At 50.9% G+C, this 26,617-nt stretch overlaps 2 protein-coding genes across 5 annotated transcripts in view; one reads left to right on the forward strand and one right to left on the reverse strand.

Moving 5' to 3' along the window:
- The window catches only part of ITGB4 (integrin subunit beta 4), a 53,441-nt gene extending 35,659 nt beyond the window's left edge, over positions 1–17,782 (forward strand). For 2 of the 4 annotated variants that reach the window (XM_059732133.1, XM_059732134.1), the window contains 14 exons: positions 696–856; positions 2,953–3,133; positions 4,665–4,802; positions 5,852–6,034; positions 6,220–6,351; positions 6,768–6,989; positions 7,879–8,049; positions 8,546–8,719; positions 10,459–10,608; positions 11,484–11,672; positions 11,978–12,133; positions 12,889–13,053; positions 13,872–13,988; positions 14,626–17,782. In XM_059732133.1, the coding sequence (XP_059588116.1) occupies positions 696–856; positions 2,953–3,133; positions 4,665–4,802; positions 5,852–6,034; positions 6,220–6,351; positions 6,768–6,989; positions 7,879–8,049; positions 8,546–8,719; positions 10,459–10,608; positions 11,484–11,672; positions 11,978–12,133; positions 12,889–13,053; positions 13,872–13,988; positions 14,626–14,768 (2,282 nt within the window). In that variant the 3' untranslated portion in view covers positions 14,769–17,782. The remainder of the gene's footprint in view (positions 1–695; positions 857–2,952; positions 3,134–4,664; positions 4,803–5,851; positions 6,035–6,219; positions 6,352–6,767; positions 6,990–7,878; positions 8,050–8,545; positions 8,720–10,458; positions 10,609–11,483; positions 11,673–11,977; positions 12,134–12,888; positions 13,054–13,871; positions 13,989–14,625) is intronic. The other 2 variants (XM_059732135.1, XM_059732136.1) reach the window with 2 other exon arrangements.
- A 290-nt stretch (positions 17,783–18,072) lies between these two features.
- Positions 18,073–25,738, reverse strand: GALK1 (galactokinase 1). The gene is made up of 8 exons (XM_006269243.4): positions 25,434–25,738; positions 23,519–23,708; positions 22,823–22,942; positions 21,970–22,105; positions 20,492–20,673; positions 20,115–20,265; positions 18,855–19,017; positions 18,073–18,335 (listed from the first exon to the last, which is right to left on the reverse strand). Exons 1-8 carry the CDS (start codon positions 25,599–25,601, stop codon positions 18,264–18,266), a joined length of 1,182 nt encoding a protein of 393 aa, XP_006269305.1. The 5' UTR covers positions 25,602–25,738; the 3' UTR covers positions 18,073–18,263.
- Positions 25,739–26,617: the final 879 nt, after the last annotated feature.

Raw genomic sequence — 26,617 nt, forward strand, 5'->3', positions numbered from 1 at the left:
AATCATTGTACAGGTTCTGGGCGTGGATACACTCAGGCTGGAAATTCGGAAAAGGATTCTGGAGCCCAGAGGAGTACAGTTCAGAAAGAGTCTCCCAACAGGGCAAAATACCTACCTAGTTTTAAAATGGAACTTGGTCAGCTTGAGAGTGACTGTATGATCTGATTGCTGACAGAAACAAGGGGCTGGACTTGATGACCTAAAGGGTCCCTTCCCAGCCTGTATTCCCATAATGTTACCAGAGCTACTCAGTTAAACTGTGATCAAAACAATGCACCATTATTGAAGCCTCATGAAATGTGATATATCGCAACCAGGCATTCCCAGAAAACCAAGCCAAGAGGGAGGCATGTCCAGTTATTCACCCTTATGGCATAACCCTAAAATGCAATTTGGAAGAGGCAACACAATTCAGTGGTTAGTTCGTGGGTACAAGACTCCTGGGTTCTATTCTTGGCTCTGGCTGGCTGTGTGACCCAGGGCATGTCATGCCACTGCTCTGTGCCTCAGTTTCCCTTCTCTGTGAAACATAGGTAATAGTGACCTATCTCTTAGAGGATTTTGAGGACTAATTTGGTGGTGACTGTGCAGTGTGGTGACAGCCAAGGTAGAAGGAGCTGGAGAAGCAGCATATCTCTACATGTGGACAGTCTCTTGTCTCTTCCTGTACATGATGTTTTCTTCTCCCCTGGCAGAGGTCGTGGATGGCACACCACTTCCACTGGGTCTGGGCCAAGTCCCTCAGTCTCCCAAGGGCAAAATCAGTGCTCCACTCAATCCAAATGCCCAGGCCCTCAACTCCAGAAAGATCCGGTTCAACTGGCTGCCACCCCCTGGCAAACCTCTGGGGTACAAGGTAAGGGATACCCAGATTCCTGGGCAGGCAGGGATGTCTCATGGGCAGCCGGTTGTATTAGCATATCAAGGGCATTCCTGTCCAAGGGTCCCGCAGCCTGTGGCAGTGAAAGGAGGGGACTAGAAGGTAGAGGCCCAAGGCAGAGTCTTGTGGTTGCATGGGCTCACACAGGCTTTGCTGGATCTGTGGACACTGGTGTGGAAATATTAAATCTTATTTGACCACAGCAGGGAATGGGGCTGCCTGGGGTCTACTTCCTATCCTGTGCCATCTGTCTGTGTATTTTGTGGGTAGGACTATCATGCAGGAGTGACAACTCTGAACAGAGTCAAGCATAGCGCACACAGGTTTCATGGGAAGCTTCCCTGTGCATCTCTGTTAATGACTCTGGGGTCTTCTCTCCTACACCCCCAGCTCAGTGGGGACTCTGTTAAAACCACCAGCCATAGATTCATAGATGTTAGGGTTGGAAGGGACCTCAACAGATCATCGAGTCCGACCCCCTGCATAGGCAGGAAAGAGTGCTGGGTCTAGATGACCCCAGCTAGATGCTTATCTAACCTCCTCTTGAAGACCCCCAGGGCAGGGGAGAGCACCACCTCCCTTGGGAGCCCGTTCCAGACCTTGGCCACTCGAACTGTGAAGAAGTTCTTCCTAATGTCCAGTCTAAATCTTCTCTCTGCTAGCTTGTGGCCATTATTTCTTGTAACCCCCGGGGGCACCTTGGTGAATAAAACCTCACCAATTCCCTTCTGTGCCCCCGTGATGAACTTATAGGCAGCCACAAGTTCGCCTCTCAACCTTCTCTTGCGGAGGCTGAAAAGGTCCAGTTTCTCTAGTCTCTCCTCGTAGGGCTTGGTCTGCAAGCCCTTAACCATATGAGTGGCCCTTCTCTGGACCCTCTCCAGGTTATCCGCATCCCTCTTGAAGTGCGGCACCCAGAATTGCACGCAGTACTCCAACTGCGGTCTGACCAGCGCCCGATAGAGGGGAAGTATCACCTCCTTGGATCTATTCATCATGCATCTGCTGACGCACGATAAAGTGCCATTGGCTTTTCTGATGGCTTCGTCACACTGCCGGCTCATGTTCATCTTGGAGTCCACTAGGACTCCAAGATCCCTTTCCACCTCTGTGCCACCCAGCAGGTCATTCCCTAGGCTGTAGGTGTGCTGGACATTTTTCCTCCCTAGGAGCAGCACTTTGCATTTCTCCTTGTTGAACTGCATTCTGTTGTTTTCTGCCCACTTGTCTAACCTGTCCTGGTCTGCTTGCAGCTGCTCCCTGCCCTCCGGCGTGTCCACTTCTCCCCATAGCTTTGTGTCATCTGCAAACTTGGACAGAGTACATTTGACTCCCTCGTCCAAGTCGCTGATGAAGACATTAAAGAGTATTGGTCCAAGGACCGAGCCCTGCGGGACCCCACTGCCCACACCCTTCCAGGTCGAGACCGACCCATCTACCACGACTCTCTGGGTGCGACCCTCTAGCCAATTCGCCACCCACCAGACTGTGTAGTCATCCAAGTCACAGCCTCTTAACTTGTTCACCAGTATGGGGTGGGATACTGTATCGAAGGCCTTCCATATATCACTGGTGTCCTTACATTTGATGCAGGGGTTCTCCAGAGTGGAAAAGCTGGTGCATTCTCACTGAGTGCACCAGGGGATGCTGCTAGGAGGAAAGACAGTTTCCAAACAGTGCAATCTCACTCTCCCACAGAAAGTGGGACAAGCACCTTAAGAACTACCCAGGGCAAAGCTCCAGAAAATGTACTCCTGCTCTGGCTGGGGGGATGGAATAGGTAGTCAGTGTTGCGTATAGTATGGAGTCCCCACTCTGCTACAGTAGGTGAGCAGAAAGTCTGTGATGTGTGTCACTTCAGCCCCCAAAACAGGGCATGGATTGCTCACAGACTTCCTCTGAGCACAGAGATGGATTTCCCCCCTGCAGTTTCTATGCCCCAAACCCTGGATGGTCCAAAACCTCTCTGTATTGAGGGAGGCGGCAGTAAGTTCCATTAAGTTTGTGAACGATGTCTAGGAGAAGGATCTGAAAGAATGGGGAGGGACTTCAGGTTTTCTCTCTGATGGCAGGTGAAGTACTGGATCCAAGGGGACCCTGAGTCGGAAGCCCGGCTGATCGATTCCAAGGTCCCATCAACAGAGCTGAGTAACCTGTACCCTTTCTGCGACTATGAGATGCAGGTCTCTGCCTACAACAGCATGGGCCAGGGCCCGTACTCCAATGTTGTCCATTGCCGCACGCTGGAAGAAGGTGAGCTGCCTACCCCTCCTGCATCTTGTTCCCATGGTGTGGTGCAACATTTACGAGATCCAGTGGCATCTGATGTCTGAATGTCTTTGAAAGTGCAGTCAGGATAGCGTGATCTTTTTTGGGGCCTAGTCTAATGGTTTGTTCACAGAAAGGGAAGCCAGGAAGTCCTGAATTCTGCTTTCAGCTCGGGAACTGATGTTCCCTGTGGCCTTCACCTCTGTGTCCCCAGATGGAAAGTTGATAGGTCTGAGTTTCCTTGGGGCTAAACACTGTCCTCCCAGTGCCTTGCCAGGTTTCTGTCTCATGTTCACCACTGGAGAGTCTGAGGACCTGGGGCCTCTTCCACAGGGTTTCTGAGGCTGCATAAGTTAAAGATAAAGAAGTGTGTTATGTGAATCTGTAACAAAAGGTGGCAGGTCCAAGAGGCCCAGATCCTCATACGCTGAAGAGTACTTAGGTCTTAGGGTACTGGGCTGAGCAGCTCACCCAGACTGCACCAGTCAGTCATTGACAGCAGGAGCTATTTTACAGAAGAAATCCAGAAGGCTCCAAACTAACAAAACCCTAAATACCAATCACAAAACCCCCATGGCCCAATGACATTGATGAGGGACACACTGACGGACTGCACCGGCTCTTGCTTTGTATAGAACCTCTTCATTAATGTGCTTTGGAGCAGTATCTACTGCAATTCCATAGGGGCAGTGGAAGAGATCCTCAAGGGAGATGGTTGATGACCCCTCCCTGGCAGAGCAGCTTAGGAAGGTTGAAGGAAGGAGGCAGAAGGTTGCACTACATGGGGCCCAAGTGACACCTTCTCTTCTGCCCTCATCTCCAACTTATAGCCAGGAAGACTTCCGCTTCCAACAAAAAGCCCTATTCTGGGGGTGGGGGGAAGGAATAGAGAAAAGATGATGGAGGATGGAGCTAGACAGTTCCAAAGAGGATGGAGCTAGACAGTTTTCAGTGGTGGCAGATGACAGAACAAGGAGCAATGATCTCAAGTTGTAGCAAGGGAAGTTTACATGAGATATTAGGAAACACTTTCTGACTAGGAGGGTAGTTAAACACTGGAACAAACTCGCCAGAGAAGTTGTGGAATCTCCAGCTGTGGAGATTTTTAAGGCCCAGCTAGACAAAGCTTTGGCTGGGATGATCTAGTTGGGGATGGTCCTGTTCTGAGCAGGGAGTTGGACTAGATGACCTGCTGAGGTCCCTCCCAACCCCCATTTTTTATGTTTCTAGGAATAGGAATGGAACTAAGCTGAGAGAGGGGAGAAAGCCACTTTGAGGACCCCACCATGACACATCTTGGTGGCACTTAGAAAATGCTTGTGCACTCCCAGATCTGGTGCTAAGTGCCTTCAGATTTCTTGGGCTATTCCAGTGAGACAGTGATTGAAGAAATCTCCCCAACTCAGACCAGCCAAGCCTCCCTGCCATTAGCCCTGCCCCTTCCACACTGCCCAGAGCTACCCAGCCCTTGCCAGCTTGCTTGTAACCTGGTTTCCTGCTTTATTGTTCCCCTTAGTGCCCAGTGAGCCTGGACGCCTGGCTTTCAATGTCGTCTCTTCTACGGTGACGCAGCTGAGCTGGGCTGAGCCTGCAGAGACTGGTGGGGAGATCACGGCTTATGAAGTCAGCTATGGACTCGTCAACGAGGACAATGGTAAGACAGGGCTCATTCCCTGAGTAGAGGCAGCTCTACAAACTCTGAGCCCTCAGCTGAAATACCCAGTGCCTTCCCCTACCGTTTCATTGGGTACCTTCTGAGCAGCAACGAAGCCAACCCGTTCTGGCAGACCAGAGCTGGGGTTTGGAAGGGTCCATGTTCTGGGGTGAGTGAGAGGCACAGGTGGGCTGTGAAGTGTTGGGACTCCACAGTCCAGCAGAGGAGTTGGGCAGTAAGGGCTTGGTCCTGTGAGTCCTGAGCACCCTCATTTCCCATTTATTTCATCTCACATCAGCAGTTGCCAGAGGTGCTTAATACCTCATTGGCTTTAATGCAGGGTTCAGTGCCCAGCATAGCAGTCCTAGAAAGCTGGATTTCTATTGACAGTAGCCTAGGGACAGGGGACCCTTGCTGTAGGCTCACTTCAGTGCCCACTGTGGGAACTTCCCTGAGGTAGTTAGATCCCAGGACAACTTAAAAGACAGCAGTGAAGTTTGATTGTCCCATAGTTTGGTTCTCCCGAACCCCAAGTTCATTTCTTAGAGTTAAATGGAAGGTAGAATCCATGTGTTGGTGATGGTGTGAGAGTCCTCAGGAATATTAGCCCAAAGGGACTGTAGCTTTGTCCTGAGCCCCTTTGAAGCTGCTCTCCTCTATGCCAGTTCCACGGGAGTGTTAAAAGCATTACAGGCCAAGCTGATGAACTAGGGAAAGCACCATTTACTGCCATGTGAGGTGGATCAGAAACCCAGGCCTGTTGGCTCCTTAACTGCTTGCCACCAGCTCTTTCAAACAGAAGAGCAAAGTTGCCCAATACAGTCAAATGGAAGGAGGATGAGAAAGAAGAAATGGAAGGAAGGGAGTATGAGTATGTGTGCACACACATGTGTGTGAGCACCTGTGTGTGCACATGTGTGATGGACTTCATGGGATGTATGCCTGCCTATGTGTATGTGGTGATCTTGTGGCATGTGACGATCTCACTAACGGGATGTGTGTATGTCTGCACGTGTAAGGAGCTCACTGGGGTGTGTACTTGCTTGCAGTACCCATCGGGCCAATGAAGAAAGTGCTGGTTGAGGACCCAAAGAAGCGTATGGTTCTGATCGAAAACCTTCGGGAGTCCCATCCATACCGCTACATGGTGAAGGCCAAGAACAGGGCTGGCTGGGGGCCTGAGAGAGAGGCTACAATCAACCTTGCCACACAGCCCAAGCGCCCGTTGTCCAGTGAGTCACTTTACTTGAAAACTCTGTCTCCTCCCTCTTTTCTTCCCTCCTTTGTGTCCAGTGTCCTTGCAGATGTGTCTGTCACTGTGGCATCTGGGTGCTTGAAGGGTCTTGCTTTCCCTCTGGCTCAATGTCAGCTTCCCCCCAAATAGCATGTCTGACAGCATTCTGCCTCCCCCTTGCAGTTCCCATCATCCCTGATGTGCCAATCATCGATGCTGAGGGAGGTGAGGACTACGACAGCTACCTGATGTACAGCACCGACATGCTGCGCTCCCCAGCGGGCAGCAAGCGTCCCAGTGTCTCTGATGACTCTGGTAGGTCCTGCTGCATTTTCTGCAAAGAGCAGTTTATGCGGAAGCCTCTCCTGAGCAGAGGATGATTGTACCAACTGAATGGGCAGTGCTGGCAATAGGCACAGGCATGCAGAGGGGCAGCAAGGCTCCTTCTCTGTCATGATGGACACAGGGTTGGAGCTCTGGTCTCCCACTCACTGGAGCATCTCTCATGGCATGCCATTCTCCAGTCTCATCACCAACCACAGTCTTTGCAGTAGCCCATCGCCCAGCAGTATGAGTTTTCTTCATGGATGGGCTGCTCACGGGTGTCATCTTGGTAGATGCTTTTTGCTGTAGGCAACTGTGCTGGAGTGCCACAAGCAGCCAGAAGGTGGTGGGTTGCTCACTTTGCCCCCCAGACCCTGCCAACACAAGTGCTTAAATTGTTCCAAAAGGGTCCAGGTGGAAATATGTGCAGCTGCTGGGGGAGGACTTGGATCTTCGCCACATCACCTGGAAGCTCCCAGCTGAAATGATCCCCCGCCTCTCCGGCAGCAGCTGCTTCTCCTCAGACACCGAGGGTCTCCTCCGTGAGGACAGTACCCCCTCAGAGCTGTCGGACACCAACACGGCCAGCGGCAGCCTGACAAGGAGTGGGACACCCCGGCCCCAAGCAGGTGAAGGACGGCCCCCTCTGCAGTGAATGTAGTGTCTCGTCCTTCTCCGAGCTAAGGGCACAGCACTGGGTTGTGCCCCCTAACATCCCCTGTGTGCCCGTACTGGTGTCGGCGTCATGCTGTGGTCAGGTGTCATAGAGTCTGCTTGCAAAACGGTGTCGTGGTCTTGTCTGCTCATGAGAAGTGCCAAGGTAACCCCCACCTTGGGCACAGACTGCTAGAAGCTCGCTGCTGCTGTAGGCTTGGATTCTTGGAGAGGAGCAAATAGAAACCATTCAATACCTAGTAATAACCATCACTTCCAAGAGGCTGCGCCTCATCTTTAATGACAACTCTGAAGTATCCCTAAGTTCCTAGTGCAAACCTGCTGGACTGTTAGCCAGAGACCAACTCTAGTAGGTAGCTGGTTTCTGCTGCTTCTTTGGATGGTCACTTAAATGACATTTCCTTTTTAGGTCCAGCTGAGATGGTCTCTGGTGTGGAAACTGTAGGAGCCACCTCCTTCCAAAAAACATTTCTTGTGGTTGTTCTTTAATTAACACTGAATATAAACATGTGCTTGTGTCAAACAACAGATGTGATTTAGGACTAAATGGGAACTACACGGTGAGACTTTAGCCACGTCCCAAGGCTGAGCTCTGGAGTTACCTTGGACACTGCAGGTGTAACTGATGTTGTGTGGGGAAAACAATGTCTACCTGTTTGTCACTTCCTCCGAGTTGTGTAGTTGTCCCTTGTTCTGGATCTGAAGACCTCAAGTCATGTTCTAGAGCAGCTGGAGAACTGGACACAGTTGGATGCTGAGTACCCATCAGGGCCTCATGGAAACTGATAGGGGCAGCTGCCCACACAGCACTTGCTGGCACTGATGGCTTTCAATCTTTTGCAGAGCACCTGGTGAATGGCCGGATGGATTTCAACTTCCCTGGCAGCGGGGGCACCCTGACCCGGATGGTCACTGCCAACTACAGCGAGCTGAGCTCGCACATGCAGCAGGAAAGGAGGGTGATGGGGAGCTCGACACTGACCAGAGACTACAACACGCTGGTGTCAGGACATGGTGAGTGCGGAGTTCACTGTGGCTTCTCCCTCTCTTCCACTTTCAGAGCTCTCTTGGGCACCCAGCAGGCAGGGGCACAGAGCTCCTTCTGGCCCACTCTGAGGGAACTGGGAGGAAGAGGCATTCACTCCTCTGATTCCTAGAGCATCCTTAGACAGAAGCCACATACACACCTCTGGCTCCCAGTGCACCCTGGAAAGAGGGCTGCATCCACCCTGCCAACCCCCGCAGCATGCTGGGAAGGGGGAATGCATCTAACACCTGATCCCCAGGGCAGCACCAGGCCTTTTACACTATCTCCCTGTGAATTCCTCCTGCTCCCAGTGTGTGAGTCCACCTAGCCATGAGGAGAGGGCTGAGAAAGGCTCTTTAAGGCTGTCCAGCATCTTTCCTCATGAGCCCTCTCTGTGCAGAGGCCCCAACATGTGGGCTGCACTGGCTTTGGATGGTTCCAATGGTGTTTCTCTCTTTCTCTCTGTTTCACGCTATCCTGCAGACCATCCAGGGAGGAATCTCCCTCCCATACGTGAAGATGCTGGGAGGATGGTCTTGCTGCCGCGGGATGTAGGTTTCAGGAGCAGGGCAAAGGTGAAGGGTTACTACCCCAGCACTGGCTTTCGGGACTCTATAATCATGACTGATGAGTCCACTGGGATTTGCAAGTATATAGGTACCTCAAACAGCAGAGCATTGTCCAGTGTCTTCGTGGGCATCTCCCTTCAGTCATGCATCCCTTAACCAGCTCATCCACCTGCCAGTTGTCTGCTGCAGTCTCCCCCACAGCTTTTACGTGTGCACTGATCCTCCTGACCCTGGCTGTCCCCCCTTCACGCTGCCTTTCCATTAGCAGGTTCCACTGATCTTGTTAAACCCACTTGAGCTAATTAACCTGCTCCACAAACCCTCCCCTCCCCACCCCTTGCCCCGCTCATAACGATCTCTTCAACTCACCAGCAACATCCCACCGAAGTCCTGGCTCCTAACAAGCCAACCCATTCTGTGTCTCTCTCCACAGGCCTTGCAGGACCATCAGGGAGAATGTGTGCATAATGCAAAATGTCCTTCTGAAATACACCAGCCTAGCTCACCTGCAGGCATGTAGGGGCTGCTCACCAGTGTGAGGTCTTTATACTGTCGTGAGGGCAGTGGTGCCTCATAGCCCTGTCAGCCTTTCCTGGCTCTGAAGGTGCTGTTTGCAAAGGAAGCAGTGTCCAATGGACTGAGCAAGGGGCTGGGAGCCAAGAGCTCCTGGGTTCCCAGTCTCCCTTGTTGTGTGACCCAGGCATATCCCTGCCTCCCCCTCTGTAGAACAGGGATAGTCATACTCCCCTGCCTACCTACCAGTTGTGCCAGGGAAATGAATTCATTTCTGGGGCCAGTGACTGCAAAGCACCCTGATGTGTAAGCACTGAGGGCAGTTAAAGCTGACTCCTGGTAGAAAGTGGGAGGTTTGCTACCCTTGAAAATGGGGAAGGATGTGGGTAGGTCATTGTTAACTGGAGACTAAAGTAGCGGCCAGGGAGAAGAATGTGTAGAGGTTAGAAATGCACAACTCTAGAACTCTTGGTTCAGAGACGATACCTTTTGTTAGACCAACTAAGAAATCACAAAAAATATATATTTTTCTTTTTCTATTTTTTTTGCAATTTCTTAGTTGGTCTCATAAAAGGTATCATCTCTGAACCAAGAGTTCTAGAGTTGTGCATTTCTTTTTGTCTCAGACCAACCAGCTACCAAATACATCTCTGTAAAGGTTAGGGAGATGGTTGGTGGGTGAACAGCATATGAATGGGTAGGGACAGCTCATTCTGTGCGATACCCATCAGTTGATACCATGCCCCTGTCTCTGAGGCCTTCCCACCCACCAGCAGCAAAGCCCAACACAGATGTCTAGTCTGACCCCCACCTCCTCCCCTCTCTTTCTCTGCATAGGCCTGTCAGGGCAAAACGCTCCCCTTAGGGTGCACTACCCCCTCCCCCAGAAGGCCAGGAGTCGCACTCACTCCGAAGATGTCCACGAAGCATTGAGCAGCCTGGACAGGGTGCTTCAGGGTGAGTGAGTTTGGCCATGCCCAGCACCTCGCACCGAGAGGTGGAGATCTGGCTAGAGAAGTAGCTAGAGGCTTTCAGCATTCCCCTTGCTGCCTTGACTAAGTCAGGGTGTGGCTGCTCTGAGCCCAGAGGCTGCCGTGCATTGGAGTCAGCGTCCACTCGTACAGGTGTTCAGACCTAGCTAGCCCAGGTCTTGGCCCTTCTGCTTAGGTTTCCCTCAGTGATTGTGGAGAGGACATTTTGCCACATTCTCCCTGGACTCATCAGGACCATCCCGCTCTCCTGCATGTCTGTTTCTTTCCCCCTCCGTCCCCTTGCCTGTGAATCCAAGGTTGTGACTTTCCCCCCCTGCATCAGATTCCAGGGTGACCCCAGGCATCCCCGACACACCCACCCGCCTGGTGTTCTCGGCGCTGGGACCCACCTCTCTGAAAGTCAGCTGGCAGGAGCCGCAGTGCGAGAAGGAGGTGCAGGGATACAGCGTGCAGTACCAACTCCTCAACGGAGGTCAGTGAGCCCTATTCAGCTGGTGGCTTGGCAGGGGGCAGTAATGGGAGCAGGAGCTCAGTGCAAGCAAAATGTTCGAGCAAAGGGCTTGAGAGATCCTAGTGCCTCTGAAGCCAATGGGACTTGTGCCACTGATTTTAATGGGACCAGAGTCCCTAGAGTCTAATCTCGGCTCTGCCACAGATATGCCATGTGGCCCCCGCAAATCTCTTAACTGCAGCGTGCCTGAGTTTCCCCTCTGTGGGATGGAGACGATCACTGATACCTGCAACATGCCCTGGGCTGTGTAGGTGGAAGGTGATGATAAATCAGGCTCTTTTCCCATGCTGCTAGTTATAGTCAGAGTTTAGTCATGAACTTCTAGCTCCAACCATAGGATCTTTGGGGGTTCCCTCAGGAGATGAGGGAAGGGCCTGTTTAGCAGCAACCACAGACTTGAAATGGCAGGGATGGGGTAGGTACAGCAACTGGACGAACACTCTCCACAGCAGACTTCCAGCTGCTCCTTCTTTGCCCTGCAACCCACAGATCAGTGCTACAGCTGGATTTGAAATGGGGTAGGATAATCTGACCATCCATAGTGAGGAAAGGAGGGGTCATGTCCACAGGTCAGGCAGTCAGGATCGAGGAAGACTTCTCCCAGAGATGCGCACACAGCGCAGTGTTATACCAGGCTACGTGCTTCGTAAAGTCAGCTTGAGGTCCAGACCGCTGCTGGAGGCATGATGCCAAGCCTTGTGATGGGGGGGTTGACGAAGCCTCCTTGCTCTACCCAGCTCAACTGGTGCACACACCTTCATGTGACGTGGGTAGTGTGCTGTTCCCCAGTGAAAGCTGCAGTCTTGCCTTTGTGACCTATTGCTTGTTTCCCTCAGGAGAAGTATACAGACTCACCATCCCCCACCCCAGCCAAAACTCAGTGGTGGTGGAGGACCTGCTGCCCAACCAATCCTACATCTTCAAGGTGAGGGCCCAGAGCGAGGAGGGCTGGGGCCCAGACAGAGAAGGCGTCATCACTATTGAGTCCCAAGTGGATCCACAGAGCCCGCTGAGCCCGGTGCCAGGTGAGGGGGAACAGCACTGGTTTTGCCCAATTTGGCCTATCTGTTGCCATGCAGTGAACTTTCAGGACCTGGCCTGAGAGCTGTGTTCTCCGTGGTCACACCCTGCTCCAAAACCCAAACCCCCGTGGAGAAGTGTGGGCTCTGTGAACTCCTGGTTGCTGCTCCCTCCTCCCTAAGTGCAGCTTCCCAATGCCCCAGCTTCCGAACTATCCTGGCAGACAGTGGAGACTTCCTAACTCATGGTTTGAATGACCCGGTCCACGTCTCTGCTGTCCAATACTAATATCTTGCTCTTGCATTGGCAGGTTCACCATTCACACTGAGCACACCCAGTGCTCCAGGCCCCCTGGTGTTCACTGCCCTGAGCCCAGACTCCCTCCAGCTCAGCTGGGAGCGACCCCGTAAACCCAACGGGGCAATTCTGGGCTACATGGTCACCTGCGAGATGCTGCATGGGGGAGGTATGTTGCTGCTCTGGGGTGATTCCAGGTCTCTGTGCAGGGAGAAACAAACCATAAATGAAATGACAAATTGCTGTCTTTGTGCTGGGACTGGAGAGAAGCAGACCAGAGCTGCAAACCATTTTTTTCCACACAGCATGTAATTTAAGAATGGAGCTCATTGCCACAAACTGTTGTGGAAGCTGACAGTTTTGCCAGATTCAGAAAGGGATTGGACACATTCTTGGAGGAAAGGGGCATCAGCAGCTATTGAGCATGGGAGCTAGGGGTACAGCCTCTGAATCAGAACTTCCTAGACCTTAAATGCTGGAAGCTGTAAGGAGGAGAGGAACAGTGGAAAAATCCCTGGTTATTCTCTGTTCACTCTCCCTTTCAGCATCCACTCTCTGCCACTGTATGACACAGGGCACTGGGCAACATGGGCCTGTGGGCTGGCCCAGTAAACGGCAGTTTTTATGTTCTAAACCTACTCCAGGATTGGAGCCTCCTGCTCTGGGTTAGGCCCATCAGTAGCCCTGTTGGGTGGGATGTGAATGAGACCCTGAGGGGTCATTGAAATGTGGTTCTTCTAACAGAGCAGCTGGGTTGGTAAAGAAGGGCAGGGTGCAGGTTGAGAATGGAATAAAGCAGGCAGAGAAGAAGATGGTGGAAGCCTGCTGGGTACTGGAGTAGATGAGTAGAAACAAAGCAAGCAAAAGTGGATGGGAATGGGTCTGTCTCAGGCTCCTCACCTGTTGTGTGTCTGTCTGGATTAGGAGAACCCAGGAACATTTATGTGGAGGGGGACAACCCAGAAACCACCTTGACAGTGCCCTACCTGACTGAGAATGTCCCATACAAGTTCAAAGTGCAAGCTAAGACCACGCAAGGCTTTGGACCAGAGAGAGAGGGTATCATCACCATAGAGTCTCAAGATGGAGGTACTGCTTTCTTTTTTTTCCTTTTTTTTAAACTTTATTAATAAATCCAATGTATCAAATAACAGATTTGTCATTTAAAGCTAATATATATAAAGATGGATATTTATCTTTTATCAATAGTGCTCCCTTAACTCGCATCCATGTCCACAGGAGTTTTGTGTGCTGTTCCTTTCAGTCTCCGACATTTCCTTTATGTTTCCATAGACATTAAGCTTTTCTTCCTTTCTACATAATAATTCACCCCCACTTTTTTTCCCTTGAATTCTGGATGATACAAATATCACTATCTTCTGCTCCTTTCTGAGTACCACTTTTTTGGTGTAACTGTAGGAAAAAAATGGTGAGAGCAGGAAACTTCAGGACAAGACCTAAGCATTCCCTTTTTAGGTCTCCTGGCAACTCACTAAATATCTTCTGCTGTAGAGTTGCCATCTGTAAAAATTAGGGTAATGTTACATATATACCTCAGGGGTGGTATATTCTTTCCTCAATATGGGGAAAGAATGTGAGAACTTAGTGCTGCTGTTTAATACCAGCCTTCTTCTTTGCATGACCAGATAATACTCAAAAGGCTGGGGAACCACCTCATGCAGTCCTTAGCCCTCTTCTTTCTTATGAGTCTTCATTCATTCTTTAATGGTTTCCAATGGACCAGTTACAACACAACCTTCTGTCTTTTGCTCTAATGTTGGACAAGACTGGCACAGAAAGAAGAACTGTTGATATTTATTGTCCAGGGTTGAGTCACGAGAGGCTCAGTAGTGATCTTCCAGTTCCCTCGGTCTTCACAAAGTTGACTTTTCTATGCTTCTTTTCAGGAGCCTTCTCACAGTTTGGAGGGCAACAGTACATGAGAGAAGAAGTGTACAACTTCCCCACTGAATACAGCACTAAAACCAGCCTCACCCACTCCTCTCTGGATCCGCATTTTGCAGGTAAGGGCTTTCCCTCTGCAACACCTTGGTCACTAAAGACCAGCTTAGAAGACAGAGTCACATTCATTGGTGTGGCCCAGTGGCAAGGAGAGAAGCTGAGGTAGTGAAGGCCTACAGCGCAACTCTGGATATCCAGGTCTTGTTGGGCTATCTCTGCGCACTTCACAGCCTCCCCTCAGGGAGGGATGGGAAGTCTCCTGGAGGGTTCTTCAAAGCTGGTCAGTTCTGTGGGCAAACATCAAATGGGATAAAAAGAGGAGGTGAGGATTTTAAGGATTTTTATCTCAGTTCCCCCTTCCTGCCCTGCAACCATATCTTAGGAGTGAGTTGAGAGTCAGAATTAAACCCACAAACCTTCATCCTCACTGAGGCCCTGTAGTGCTCAGCAGTTCCTGCTCTACCTCCCCTTCCCAGAGGTGTTGTGTGGATGCTGGCCTGAAACGGTCCGTGATTGCATTTCCTGTATGCAGAACAGGGACTGGCATTACCTGTGTAACAAGTCAGGGAAAGAACTCGTGAGCTAAAGCCATGATGCACCCTGCAGCTACATACATAAGTCTGACACAATATATCTGGGACCAAACCCACCTCCCTGATGGCTATCCTACCAACTGCTGACCTGCTCCTCTTGTTGCAGATGGCATGCTGATGACCTCCCAGCGGGTAGAGAGCAACAGCAGCACCCTCACCGAGCAGGTCACCAGAGAGTTCGTCAGCAGGACCATGATGTCCAGTGGCATGCTCACCAAACAGACGGAGAGGCAGTTTTACGAAGCCTGAGCTGGGGAGAGGCTGCTGAAAGGATGTCTCCATTCAGACTGCAGAACATTTCAAGCAGACCTATTGTTTGGTCAGCTTCCTGACTGTGCCAGAGAGCCTGCCACATCTCTCCCGGCATAAAATTACTGTGGCACTTGTCAAGCCAGTCTTTCTTTTGCAGCTTGCCATGGTCAAGGGCACGGCACAGTTAGCAGTTGGGTTGGCAGGGGTCTTGATGCCCATTCAGAGCTCTCCTGGGTGTCCTTGGGTCTTTACTGAGGATTTTGACATTGGTGACTTCTCAGTGCTGGGGCATTGCCCAGCCATTTTGGAGTTCAATGTATAATCCTTGCCTGCTGATATAGGTCTTTGGGTGCATGTTACCTACAAGCTCTGATGTTCCTGGAAGTTTGGCTGCACTGGGTTTTGGTTTGCATTGAAACGTCCACATTCACTCTACCCTGCACATCACTTTTAACTTCCTCACCTTTCCAACTGCTTCATCTATTAATTTCACCCCCAGGAAACAACTCCCCTAGAAGACAACTTCATGATCGTCCAGAAATGTTTAAAGTTCTGTTTTGTTATAAGTGTGTGTTGCCAGGTAGAAGGTGAGGGTAACCTACTCATTCCCACCACGTGTTTTTGTAAAGCCCCTTGCTGCTAATGTGCGGTACTGCAATAACAAATTATAGCCTTGAGTTGCATAGCATTACCTGCAATGCTCTAATGCAGTGTTGCTTACACTATTGTACAGTTTTCCTAGTATATATATTTATAAATGTATTTTATTATTTTATAAAGAAACCTAGGTAGATGAGATCTACACGGAACAATAAGGACAGAAGAGGACTCTGGCTTTTGGAAGTCATTAGCAAGTTCAGCAGATAAGTTGATAAGGACCAATCCAGAGGCCATTAAACCCGATGGAAAGCCTCCCAGTGATTTAAGTGAGCTTTAGATCAGTCCCTACATCCCTCAGCACTGACTCCTATGATACAGGGGCCCAACTTCTTGGAGCATCTCAGTCAGATGTGTTTACACGCTGCATAGCAAGAAACAGCAGTCTTAGTGTAGCTCCAGTGTACTGTGGGTAAAAGCCAGGAGCAGCCAGGAAGGGAAGATTAGTGCTTCAGGTCCCATGGCATGCTCTCAAAGGAGACAACAGAAGTAATGTTTTTGCTGCAAACCCAAGACCAGGATTCCCTGTTGATTCCATTGTTCACAAGTGGAGCTTAGCCCAGGTAGGGTGTGACTTTCAAAAGGCATTTGTACCCCACAGAAATGCCCTCTGTGGAATATAAGATTCCATTATCAACCAGGAAGCACAAGGTGATGGAAGAGAGAGCGAGCTGTTAGCCTCCTTCCCTTAGTCTATCCCCATTTTGGGACTGGAGTCTCTTTCCTGTTCAAGTTGACGCATTTGTCTGTCTCAGCCAGTTTCTTTCTGTGGACCAACCATTCCCAGACTTTATCTGTGCCTGGCCAGAGCTTGGTGGCCAAGATGCAACCCTGTGTACTAGGTCAATTCTGTTAACTGCTAGCAAATGTTGGGGGCAGCTGCATCTCTGAGCATCCTCCAGGGGTGCTTTGCTAGTTGTCACCACATGGTCTTTATACCTCCTCTTAAGGTGTAGCTCTTTCTGTTGGAGTCCTGGAATAGTAGTTCTGGCCGGAAGGCATGGTACTTAACGATAGGGCTTGTACTCTCTGCTTTAACCCAGTTGACAGCAACACCCTGAGCTCAGCATCCACTTCTGAATTGGGATGATGATGATGACGACACATACTAGGGACCTTGTACTAAGTGTGTAAGGTGGAGATTTTCAAAGGCACCAAGGACAGAGGGAATTGAGTTCCTGACTTCTGTCTGTGCTTTTGAAAATCTTCCCCCAAACCTCTATGAGTCAGCACATGAGGTTAACTGGCTGTGCAAGAGCAGGAGGCAGCCATGGTCTGATGGGGCGAGCTCTGCACTGGAGCGAGTAAGTCAGTTCCTGGGTTCTATCCCTGGTTGTGCTACTGATTCCTTCCCTGACTTGGGCAAGAGGCTCAGCCTGGTGGTGCCCTCCGTCAAGTGGTGACAAGAGGACATAGTGTTGTAAAAGACTGGAGTCTTCTAGTGAGATGGGCTGTGGAATGGCTTGAGTTGGCTCAACCCCTTACTCTCTATTGGAGCAGCATTGGGCTGGAACTTGTGCCTTCCTAAGCCAAACCCCTGCAACCAAAGCATAAACTCTCTTTAGGCCCCAGGGGTGGCTCTTGGGGGAGGGGGGCTTATCTATGGAACTCCTTAAACACTTCTTTGCACCATAGTTTATAAATACTAGCCACTTTTAGAGCTCAGTTCTGTCCTCCCGATTTCAATGGGAATTTGTCCATTACTTTTTAGTATGAATGAGATCCACGCACCTGATTGAGATGTACATTCATGTTGTCCTGCACAACCCTACAGCTTTGGTGGAAGTTAGGTCTACTTCAGTTTGTGATTTAAAACACAAGCAGCCCAGTCTGGTAGAGGTTAAACCAGACATGGTTTTCTACTTCCAAACAAGCTACCTGGGTGTTTGTTTGGAAAGAAAGTTTCCAAGCAAACACCCAGTTGTCATCTGCCTTAATTTTCAGTTCCTGTTTTCCATGGTTCTTTATAACTGGGGTTATTTTACCTGCACGGATAGTGGTAAGAAAGTTTCAGTTGACATGGTTCTTCTCCAACTGAATGCTAGTCCTTTTTCTGTGTTCTGTACTGCAGATGTCCCTTACACCTTGATTCACAGCCTCGAGAGGGAACCCCGATAGCAGTTTTAACCAAAGAGCTTGTTACACTGTCTGGAGCAGAATGCAGCATGGTGGCTGGTCCTGATCCTGGCATTCTTGCCCTAAAAACTGGGTTGTATGCCTCTTCTAACAGGCATGCCAGGCTAGAACACAAGTGCAGAATACAGCTGAATTCAGCTCTCTCCAAGGCAGCAGTCTGACAGCAGGTGTTCTGGACCAGATGGCTTTGTATTGCACTTAATAAACATTTCTCTATAGTTTGGCTGTCTTTTATTTACAGCAACTGGTGAAGACTGGCACCTGTGCCACTTGCCAAGGGTACATTACAGGGGCAAGAGCATATGGGCTCAGAGCATAATCACAACCCCTCCTCTCAAACATACTGGCATAGCGCACTCAGATATTGCCTTTAGCATTACATTTGCATAGGCTGCCTGAGAGCAATATAACTGAGCAAAGATCTAGATTTCCTTCCCTCACATATATGTCCCATTTACATTAGGGTAACAAAGCTCAGAACTTTACTGGGTTAGACAGGCAACAGGACTGTTGTGCAAAATATAATTTTATTGCCCGAGCAATGCACCTCTGTACATTCCCCTTTGTTTCATGAGGTAGTAAAGGAGTTTCACTGGATCTCTTCAAGGAGGGAAAGGAAGAAGAGCTGGCACATTAATGAGCATCTGGTCCTCAATCACATCAGAGAAAGGGATCCCTCCTGCGGAAGAGGTTGTTCTTCTACAGACGCTGTACCTTGGCCCCATCTGAAGGTTTTGTAAAATAGAAGGTTGCTCTGCCACTGTATTTCTCCTAGGAGATGAAAGGGGAATTAAGGATGATCAGAATCTACAGGCTACAGCCATGGGCTACACCAGCAGAACACACTCATGACAGATGCTGCTGCACTGAGCAGTACTGATCCAAGACCCCCTGGCTATTTCACATACACCACTGTAGAGGTGGTGACCAAGATGGGCAACACCGAAATTGCATGCCCTAGGTCCCAAAGGTCCAAGCCTGTCAGGAAGAAAGCTCACCCTCTGTGGTACTTTGTGTTTTCACACTCCTAGGGTCCTTTGTGATGACTCCTCTCTTATCACTGTCCCCATACACAGCTCCGACTGGAAGGCTAGGAGTGGGTGGGAGCAACCTTTTCCAGTTGTCCAGCCCTGGGCTCAACCCTCCTTGCCTCATCCTTTATGCCCAAGAGAGGTGGGTGTAGGATGAGCATTCTCCACTCTTGCTGATGCATTTGGGTCCATGCAGCAAGAGGAGGATGGGCCAGAAGAGAGGCCTCTATCATGGAAAGGCCAGGCAGCTGCAACATACCTTGATGTGCTGCACAGCTTTCTCCGTGGCTCCTGCCTCCAGCAGAGTGACTGTGCAGCCTCCAAAGCCACCACCCGTCATCCTGCTGCCGTAAACCCCGCTGACCTCCATCGCTGCAGCGACGAGCTCATCCAGCTCTGGGCAGCTGACCTCGTAGTCATCCCTGGGAAATCAGATCCAGTCACGCAGGCTGGCAGAGCCAACTGTTCTAGGGAGTGACTATCCAAACTTGCCCATTACTTTGGCAACCAGCTACAGGGCAAGATGAACCAGAGTCCTCCAAGGATCCAACTCAAGTAACATTGCAAGTGTACAATGCAGGCCTAGCCCTAGAATCACTAGTCTAAATGGAGAGGGTACAGCCCCCCTGCTAGAGCTGGCCTTGGAGTTCTTCTTTCTAATGAGACGCTACTGAGTAACTGTCATCAGGCAATGACTTCCTACTGGTGCAGACTGGTGATACGAGCTGACTGCCTATGGAAGTTGTGGACTCTCCATCACTGGAGGTGTTCAAGAAGAGGTTGGACAGCCACTAGTCAGAGATGATCCAAGCATAGCTATGCCTATGTTCTACTACAGGTATTTCCCAGGTTTCTGGGCTTTGCTGGTTGCCCACTCCCCCTTTCCGATGCACGCATCAGGGCGATTTTAACGCTTTTCGCAGAGGCCAAGGCCAAGGCTGGGGACTTGGACTGGACTGTGCCAATGCTCTTGCTGGGACTAAAGCCAGAGGTTCCTGGCTGAAGGGGTTTGCCTTCCTCTGTAGAAGGGGGCATGGCCCTCTACTAGGGATTTTGAGCATATATTAACTATCTTTTTATAGGAGCAAGACTTTGGCTGCTGTGGTTCCCCTGCTTTATCTGTGGCAGGTTCAGGTGTTATGTCTTGCACTGCATCAGGGTTTACAGGAGTTTTTTTGAAGAGTTTATATAGGATGTTTTGGATAGGGATGATCCTGCCTTAGGACTAGATGAGCTCGGGAGGTTCCTTCCAGCCTGACTTGTCTAAGATTCTCCGATACCAGAGCAACAAGTGCTTCTGGGGAATTCCTCTGGGCTGCTGATCCATGAAGCCTGTGCCTTCCTGTCATAAGCTGTTGTCATCAGGCACACCAAGCCACAGCATCAACTGGACAGGGCACTGCTATGGACATGGTGCTCTGAGGTTTAAGCTCCTGCAGCTCCTCATCCTCAAGCCCTGCCAAGCACCCTCTGCCTGGACAGGAGCGCGACTGCCTGGTGCAACCAGTCATGGCCCTACCTGAGAGAGTTGTGACTCTCCACCATCAGCCTCCCGAACGTGCTGTAATCCCTGGCTTGCAGCACACAGGCGGCCTGGGCAGTGCGCTCGATTTCCCCGATGACATGCCTTGCTCGCCTGTACACCTCCTCATTCAGCAGGGCCTTCGCAGCTGGAGAGACAAGACCTGGCTGAGAAGCTGCTGGAGCCTCCCAGTGTCACCCACCGGCAACCCAGGTGCCTCGATGTGGATTGCACTTCAAATGTGAAACAAGATCCCCACCCCTGTAGTGCACAACTCCCGGCACCAGGGGAGATCAAACTGGCTCCCTCTGCAGCCCCAAGCACATGCCTCTAGGAGATGGCACGCTGCACGTTAAGCCTGAGCCTGCCCCCACCTTCCAAGTCAGCCATGCAGACCTCCCTCAGGCTGGCCTTGCCAAGAGCCCTGGCTGCCTCCTCACACTGGCGCCGGCGTGTGGGGTACTCGCTGCCTGTCAGTGTGTGCCGCACATTAGAGTTGGTGATGAGAACAACCAGGCCAGGGTCGGTCAATGGCACCAGTTGCGTCTCCAGTGATCTGGAATGAGAGGTCACAGGGAGGCATTTCCTGATCCCTTCCTACTCCCACATCCTGACTAGCCAGGTGTTCTTTGCTATGGCCACCCCAGGGCTGGTTTTGGGGGGCTGCAAGAGAAATCTCAACCACATACATACCAGAGTCAGATGCTCCAAGGAACTAATGAAAAAGTAGAGCTATACTATTGGTACAGCCACCTGTGACTGTGGCACAGAGCCTCAGGATTATATAACACCTGTTGCAATGCCCGCTGTTTGAAGGCACACATACAAAGAAAGACTTCACCCAGTACAATAAACAAGCACAAGCACTTGTAACAAAATGGTCAAGTGTGGCACAGAGACATCAGAAGAATAGAGAAGTGATAAACATTAGGCAGAGAGTGAGGGACATGAAGCCAGTTGCAAAACCGTCCAACTTCTGTGTGCCCCACCCAGCCAGGGGAGGGGGTTGGTGTCTCTGCAGAACTGGTTGCAAGCCTTTTTGGGTGCCAAATTTGAGGCATCATCCTCATTCATATGGCAGCATCAGTATGAGCCCATGTGTGGGTCCTGTAGTGGGGCCTGCAGCTCACAGAACAAGAACAACCCTTGACCCGGGAGTTTACAGCCAACATGAGCTGCCTCTGCAGTGTGGGGCTCCTGCATCTAAGTTTTTAACCTTTCTGGAAAAGCGACTGCCACTTACCCAGTGCTTTCACAGAGCCCAGCATAGAGGGACCCAGCCTGGTTGTGGTGCTTACAGCTGTTACCACAATAAGTGATAAACACCCACTCTGAATTCTCCAGCTTTAGTGGTGAGTTTTGCTCACTGCTGGGTTGCTGGGAGGAGTCTTGTAGTTACAAAGTTCCTCTCTCAGGGGTTCCTGGAGAAGATGTGCATCATTCCCTTAGCTGCCGCAGGGAGCAGAAACCAGCAGCGTCCCCAAATCTCTGTTCATGCCTGAACGGATCAACTCCTAGAGACTGAGGAGCACTGGGCAGTGAGGACTGCTGATTCATTCCCAAAGGTTATGGAAAGCAAGTGCTGGTGGGGAAAAATTTGTAGAGATGAACTCCCTCAGTCCCCAGGCAAGGGCCTGCCCAGCCAGGCAAGTACTAGCAATTAACACAGCTGCATAACTGGCATGAGGAAGCAGTTCTGCTTGGGGGAAGCAGGACGCTCACAAGACTGGGAAGCAGAAGACTTGGGCTCTAGCCTATTCAGAAAGTGCCTCCAAGATCCTCAGAAAAAAGGTGCTGGAACAGTTCAGAGCATAGGCACTGCTGGATCCACAAACTATGGGCTTGGTCCTACCTGCAGTCTATCAGCAACGCGTGGCCCTCCTTGCCCATCACAGAGATGAACTGGTCCATGATCCCACACGGCATGCCAGCAAAGGTGTGCTCGGCTTTCTGGCATGCCAGTGCCTTGGCTACCAAGTCCCCATCATCTGGACCAAATGAGGAAGAGCTATGTTAGCATGTTACCTGACACTGCCCCCCCTCTTAGTCCAGGTGGGAGGAACGGGTTTTGTAAGACTTGTTTTATAGTAGAGTCAGCCCTGCTGCTGGCTGTTTTAAGACATCTAGAACGGCAGCTAGCAGCCCCTCCAAATCAACGTTGGCAAGTTCAAGCCACAGCATTAGGGCTGAACTGATCTGAGGTGGCAGGATGGGAAGCGACTTTTCACCACACTGTCAGCTATGCCCCTACTGCTAGAGAACAGGGGCAAGCTCATCTTCCTCTGAGGCATCACATGGACTAACTGCTATCAGAGAGACAGGGGACCAGGTCAGATGGAACAACCCAGCAACAATACATTGGACAGCACACTCTACAGACAGAATGGATGGGGAGGGAAGGAGGGCTGGGGAAGGGAAAGTGGGAAGGTGCTGTTTGATCATATATGCTCCAAAGGTAGTGCCTCCTGGTAGATGTGTATCCCCAGGCTACAAAGTTATTCTGGTGCTGTGCTGAGCTATAGCCATGAGTCTGAAGGGGTCCTGCAGGTGGGGATGACCACCAGGTAGAGAAATCCCAGCACCTCCCACTAAATGGAAGCATGTACTAAAGTGTTTTGTGCCCAGCACAGGAACTGGATGCAGAAGACCCCAGAAGAGTGCCAGGGATATGGAGCTGGGAGTTGATGAACCGGCTGCGGTGTTACCTGGGCAAAGCTGCTGCAGGAAGGTGTACGTAGCCACTTCCAGGGATGCAGAACTGGAGAGGCCACCACCCAGTGGGACATTGCTGGCTACCACTGCATTAAAGCCTGGGAGAGGACCAGCTACAGCAAGAACAGAAACAAGGTAAGAGAGGGACAGACATACACACACAACTTAGGTTGATGGTACCTTCTGCAGTACAGCATGCTATGGGGGTTGCTTCCACAGGAAAAAGGAACCAGGCAGGCACAGATCAAGCAGCGTCTCGTCCAGTGTAGGCAAAGGCCTTATCCTGAGGTTCTCAGTTCAAAACATGAAGGAGCTGCTCAATATCTAGCTCTTCACCTGTCCTGCTACCCCACCCCAGGTGTGATCTAGAGCCAGACTGAGCCCTGGCACCACACTTTGCTGTTTCTTTGTGCTTTAGTTCTGACCTGGGGGAGTCAAAGGTTGTGGTACAGGAGGAATTAGCTTTAGTGTGATACAGGTCAGACCTAAATTGGTCACTTGAGGAAGCAGAAGGGCAGGGTGCCTGGGGAGGGGAGGCATTGTGTGGATGCTGGGAGAGTGACTTATAGTCACAGCCAACAGGTGAGAGGAGCTGTGGTGGCAGGGATCAGCTGGGTTTTACTAGGGATCAAGACTCTATCCCAAGAGCCTGCAGGACTGTTACCGACTACACAGTGCTTGGCCCTTACCCCTGTAATGCTGAATCACGCCCTTCATGTAGTTGGCCCAGCGGGGCTCCCCTGCCCTCAGGGGGCTGCTTTCTGTTGGAGCAGGGAACTGCACCCTTTTGGGTTCATCCGCTTCCTCTGCAGCAGTGAGGATGGAAATCATTCCATCTTGGGTTGGGCTCCCAACCAACACAGTACCTAGCTGCAGGGCCTGCAGGGGGAAGAGAGGGGTTAGTATAACCTGACTGAGGGGGAAGGAAACATGCCCCATTGCTGGGTGGTTTCGTTTTGCCTCTTCTCCTACAGGAAAGTTACAGCCTTGCTGCTAAACCTTGCAATCAAGATCCCTCCCTCCCCTCTCACCCCCCATAATCTCTACCCTGCCCAGAGACCCCATCCTCCCAGCCTGCACAGGACTAGAACTACACAAAGCCACAGTAATGCTGCTCTTTATGTGTTACTACCTGGTCAGGATTTCACCCCCTTGACTGGTTTGTTCACACACAAGAACAGTCCTTACATAAAACCTAGGTCAAACAGAAAGAGCTGAACCCCCAGCCCAGATCAGGGGCACCCCTGGGCCAACACTAGGGTATGCCAACTGCTTGCTGGCCTGCATGAAACAAATAGAATGGCTTCAGCTCAGTGGCTCAGGAAGGGAACATCACAAACTAAAAAGCCATTGCCATGGTAGAGACTCCCCATGGAGTGAGCTTGCTCCTGTGGGAGCATTGCCACCAGCTTTTTATCTTCTTGCTACTGCCCAAGCTAGCTCCAGATGAGAGAAAGTTCATGCAGTCCAGACATCCCTCAGTCAGTGAGGAGTAGAAGATGCCGTCTGCACCAAGAGTTTTACCAATTAAAAGCAAAAGGAGCAGAAATGGCAGAATCTGCATAACAAGAGACTGAGAGCTCATCTATTACCTACAGGCACAGGAAGGTAGGGCAGCTCCTCTGTGACTGTTTACTCAGGAATGTAAGACTCCTTGAGAGCAGCAATCTTGCTTGCTCAGCCCAGACAGGACTATCACTGCAGGCCACGATTTCCAAAGACTAAAGTTAATTTAAGTGCTTTGAAGGTGGTTCCTGATTCCATATTCAAACAGCCTGGCTTTCAGGTGTGCCAAGTCATTTGGCAGGGAGGGGGGGAGGAAAGAGATGAAAAAGCCCAATTATTTCAGATTTCCTAACTAGGAAATAAGGAACTTGACCCCTATGCTTTTGCAAGGCTTGGGCTACAGGTGTTTTCCCTGCTGTGGCCACAAGGTAGCACTCCAGACCTACTTGCCAACACTGGCTCCATTTCCCCAGAAAGGCAGAAAGTTGGTGCAAGTTGCCAATGAGATGGAGTTCTCCTTTGGGGAAAGTTGCTCCAGTACAACTTCAGAGACCTCCCCACTCCCATCCCCAGGGGATCTGGCAGCCCTGATACTGCACAGCAAGGTCCCCCTAAGAGAGGACTCACACAAGGTCCTGAGCAGCTTATTGAGGGGCAATGATAATGCTTTCTCAAGTCCAGCCAGGGGAGCAAGGGCCTGAGAAGCAGGCAAACTGGTGCTTCTGGAGCAGGAGTAAAGCTAAGGCAAGGCTGCAGGAGGCTGGAAGCAGTGGAGCTGCAACCCTGGTCCTGTCATTGCTAAGCTAGGTGCTCTGATCCTCCGAGAAAGCCTTATCTTGGCTGGCACCGGCCGCATGCCTGCACTAGGGAGCTCCAGCTCGGAGCTGGCTGCATACCAGCGACACCTGCAGCTACAAAGGCAGGGCTCCATAGCCAGAGGCAGCAGCCAAGGCTTCCGCCCAGCCCTCCACATGATCGACCCGCGAGGAGGACAGGGGTCCCCGTCGATTCCCTTGCGGAGCCGGTGTACGTGCAGAATGTAGCCCAAGCGGCTCTCGGGTAGTGCCCCGAGCCGGGCGCCCTCACTCCCCCACTTACCATCGGCAGCACGTAGCCCTGGTTGTAGTCGGTGTGCTCCCCGATCAGGTTCACCCTGCCCGGGGCGGACACCGCGATCTCGGGGGCCGCCCCTCCGAAAGCCTCTCTGTACATCTCCCCAGCAGCCGCCAGCAGCAAGCAGAGCTCAGCCTCCCTTGGCTCGGCCATGTCGCGACACGACCCGGAGCGGGGCAAGCACGTCCCCCACCCTGGTGCGGACAAGGACTTGATGTTGCAACGTTCCAAAATGGAACGTCCTGTGGCCGCTTCCTTCCGGCCCCGCCCCGTCCTGCAGGTGGCGCATGTCCTCTAATGGGCTTGCTAATCAGTCCCGAGCCTCCCCGGCCAAATCAGACTGGGTAAATAAAGAGGAGCTATACGACCCCATTAGCTCTGCTTCTGAGGATCTCTAAGGCAGCCCCGGGCAGGGGAAGGGGCGCTGGGATCTACACTGAGAGAAGATCTTCCTTCTCTTGGGTGCTCCAGAGGCTATGGAGATTTCTATGTCTTAGTTCATGCTTCCCCCAGTCCAGGGAGGTGGTGGGAAGAAGGGATTTGCACAAGGAAACTGCAGTTGATTGGGAGGGATTTGAATTCCCAACTGTTCCTATGGCTCCTCTCACCCGGCATGGCTGTGGGCAGTTTGCAAACGTCCCTTAGCTTTTTTTTTTTATTATTCTAGTGTTGTCAGCTACCTCCCCAATTGGTATAGATGGACCCCTGTGACACAGTGTGAAAACCTACCCCAGTGGTTGCAGATAACTTATCTACACTAGGGTTCCTCGTGGTGCTAACACTAGTGGGACTGAGTCAATGCTGGCGACTATGTAATCCAGCCTTTAGAGAGCAGAGCCAACTGGGGAGATCTCCAGATCCGCAGAGCTGTATGTGAAGCAGCTTGGCCTGATCCAGTGGTTTATCAGCCATTGGAGGAGGATGAACAGGTTGTGCTCAATTTTTTTTCTATTAGTCTGGTAGGGAGGTAGGTAGGGGAGAAAAACTTGATGGATGATCAACATTTTGGTGTGTGTGTGGGGGGGGGTTAAAAGAGTATTTTTCATTATTCAGAAGTTTTTTAAAAAAATTGTTAGATTTTGTTTGTTTTTTGTTCCTTCTATAGAAATGCAAACACTTTTTTAACGAAAGTGGGGGAAAAAAACTTGGTTTGTTTTTATTTTTTTTTT

Source organism: Alligator mississippiensis, chromosome 8 (assembly GCF_030867095.1).
Source record: "Alligator mississippiensis isolate rAllMis1 chromosome 8, rAllMis1, whole genome shotgun sequence".
NCBI lineage: Eukaryota > Metazoa > Chordata > Crocodylia > Alligatoridae > Alligator > Alligator mississippiensis.

What these genes read in the sequence shown, in the direction of transcription:
- GALK1 (XM_006269243.4), bottom strand. Translation starts at nt 25,601, where the DNA reads ATGGCCGAGCCAAGGGAGGCTGAGCTCTGCTTGCTGCTGGCGGCTGCT. An exon ending in AGGGCTACGTGCTGCCGATG is followed by an intron (nt 23,709 to 25,433) that starts GTAAGTGGGGGA and finishes TTCCCCCTGCAG; the next exon opens with GCCCTGCAGCTAGGTACTGT. An exon ending in CCTGCAGCAGCTTTGCCCAG is followed by an intron (nt 22,106 to 22,822) that starts GTAACACCGCAG and finishes CATTTGGTCCAG; the next exon opens with ATGATGGGGACTTGGTAGCC.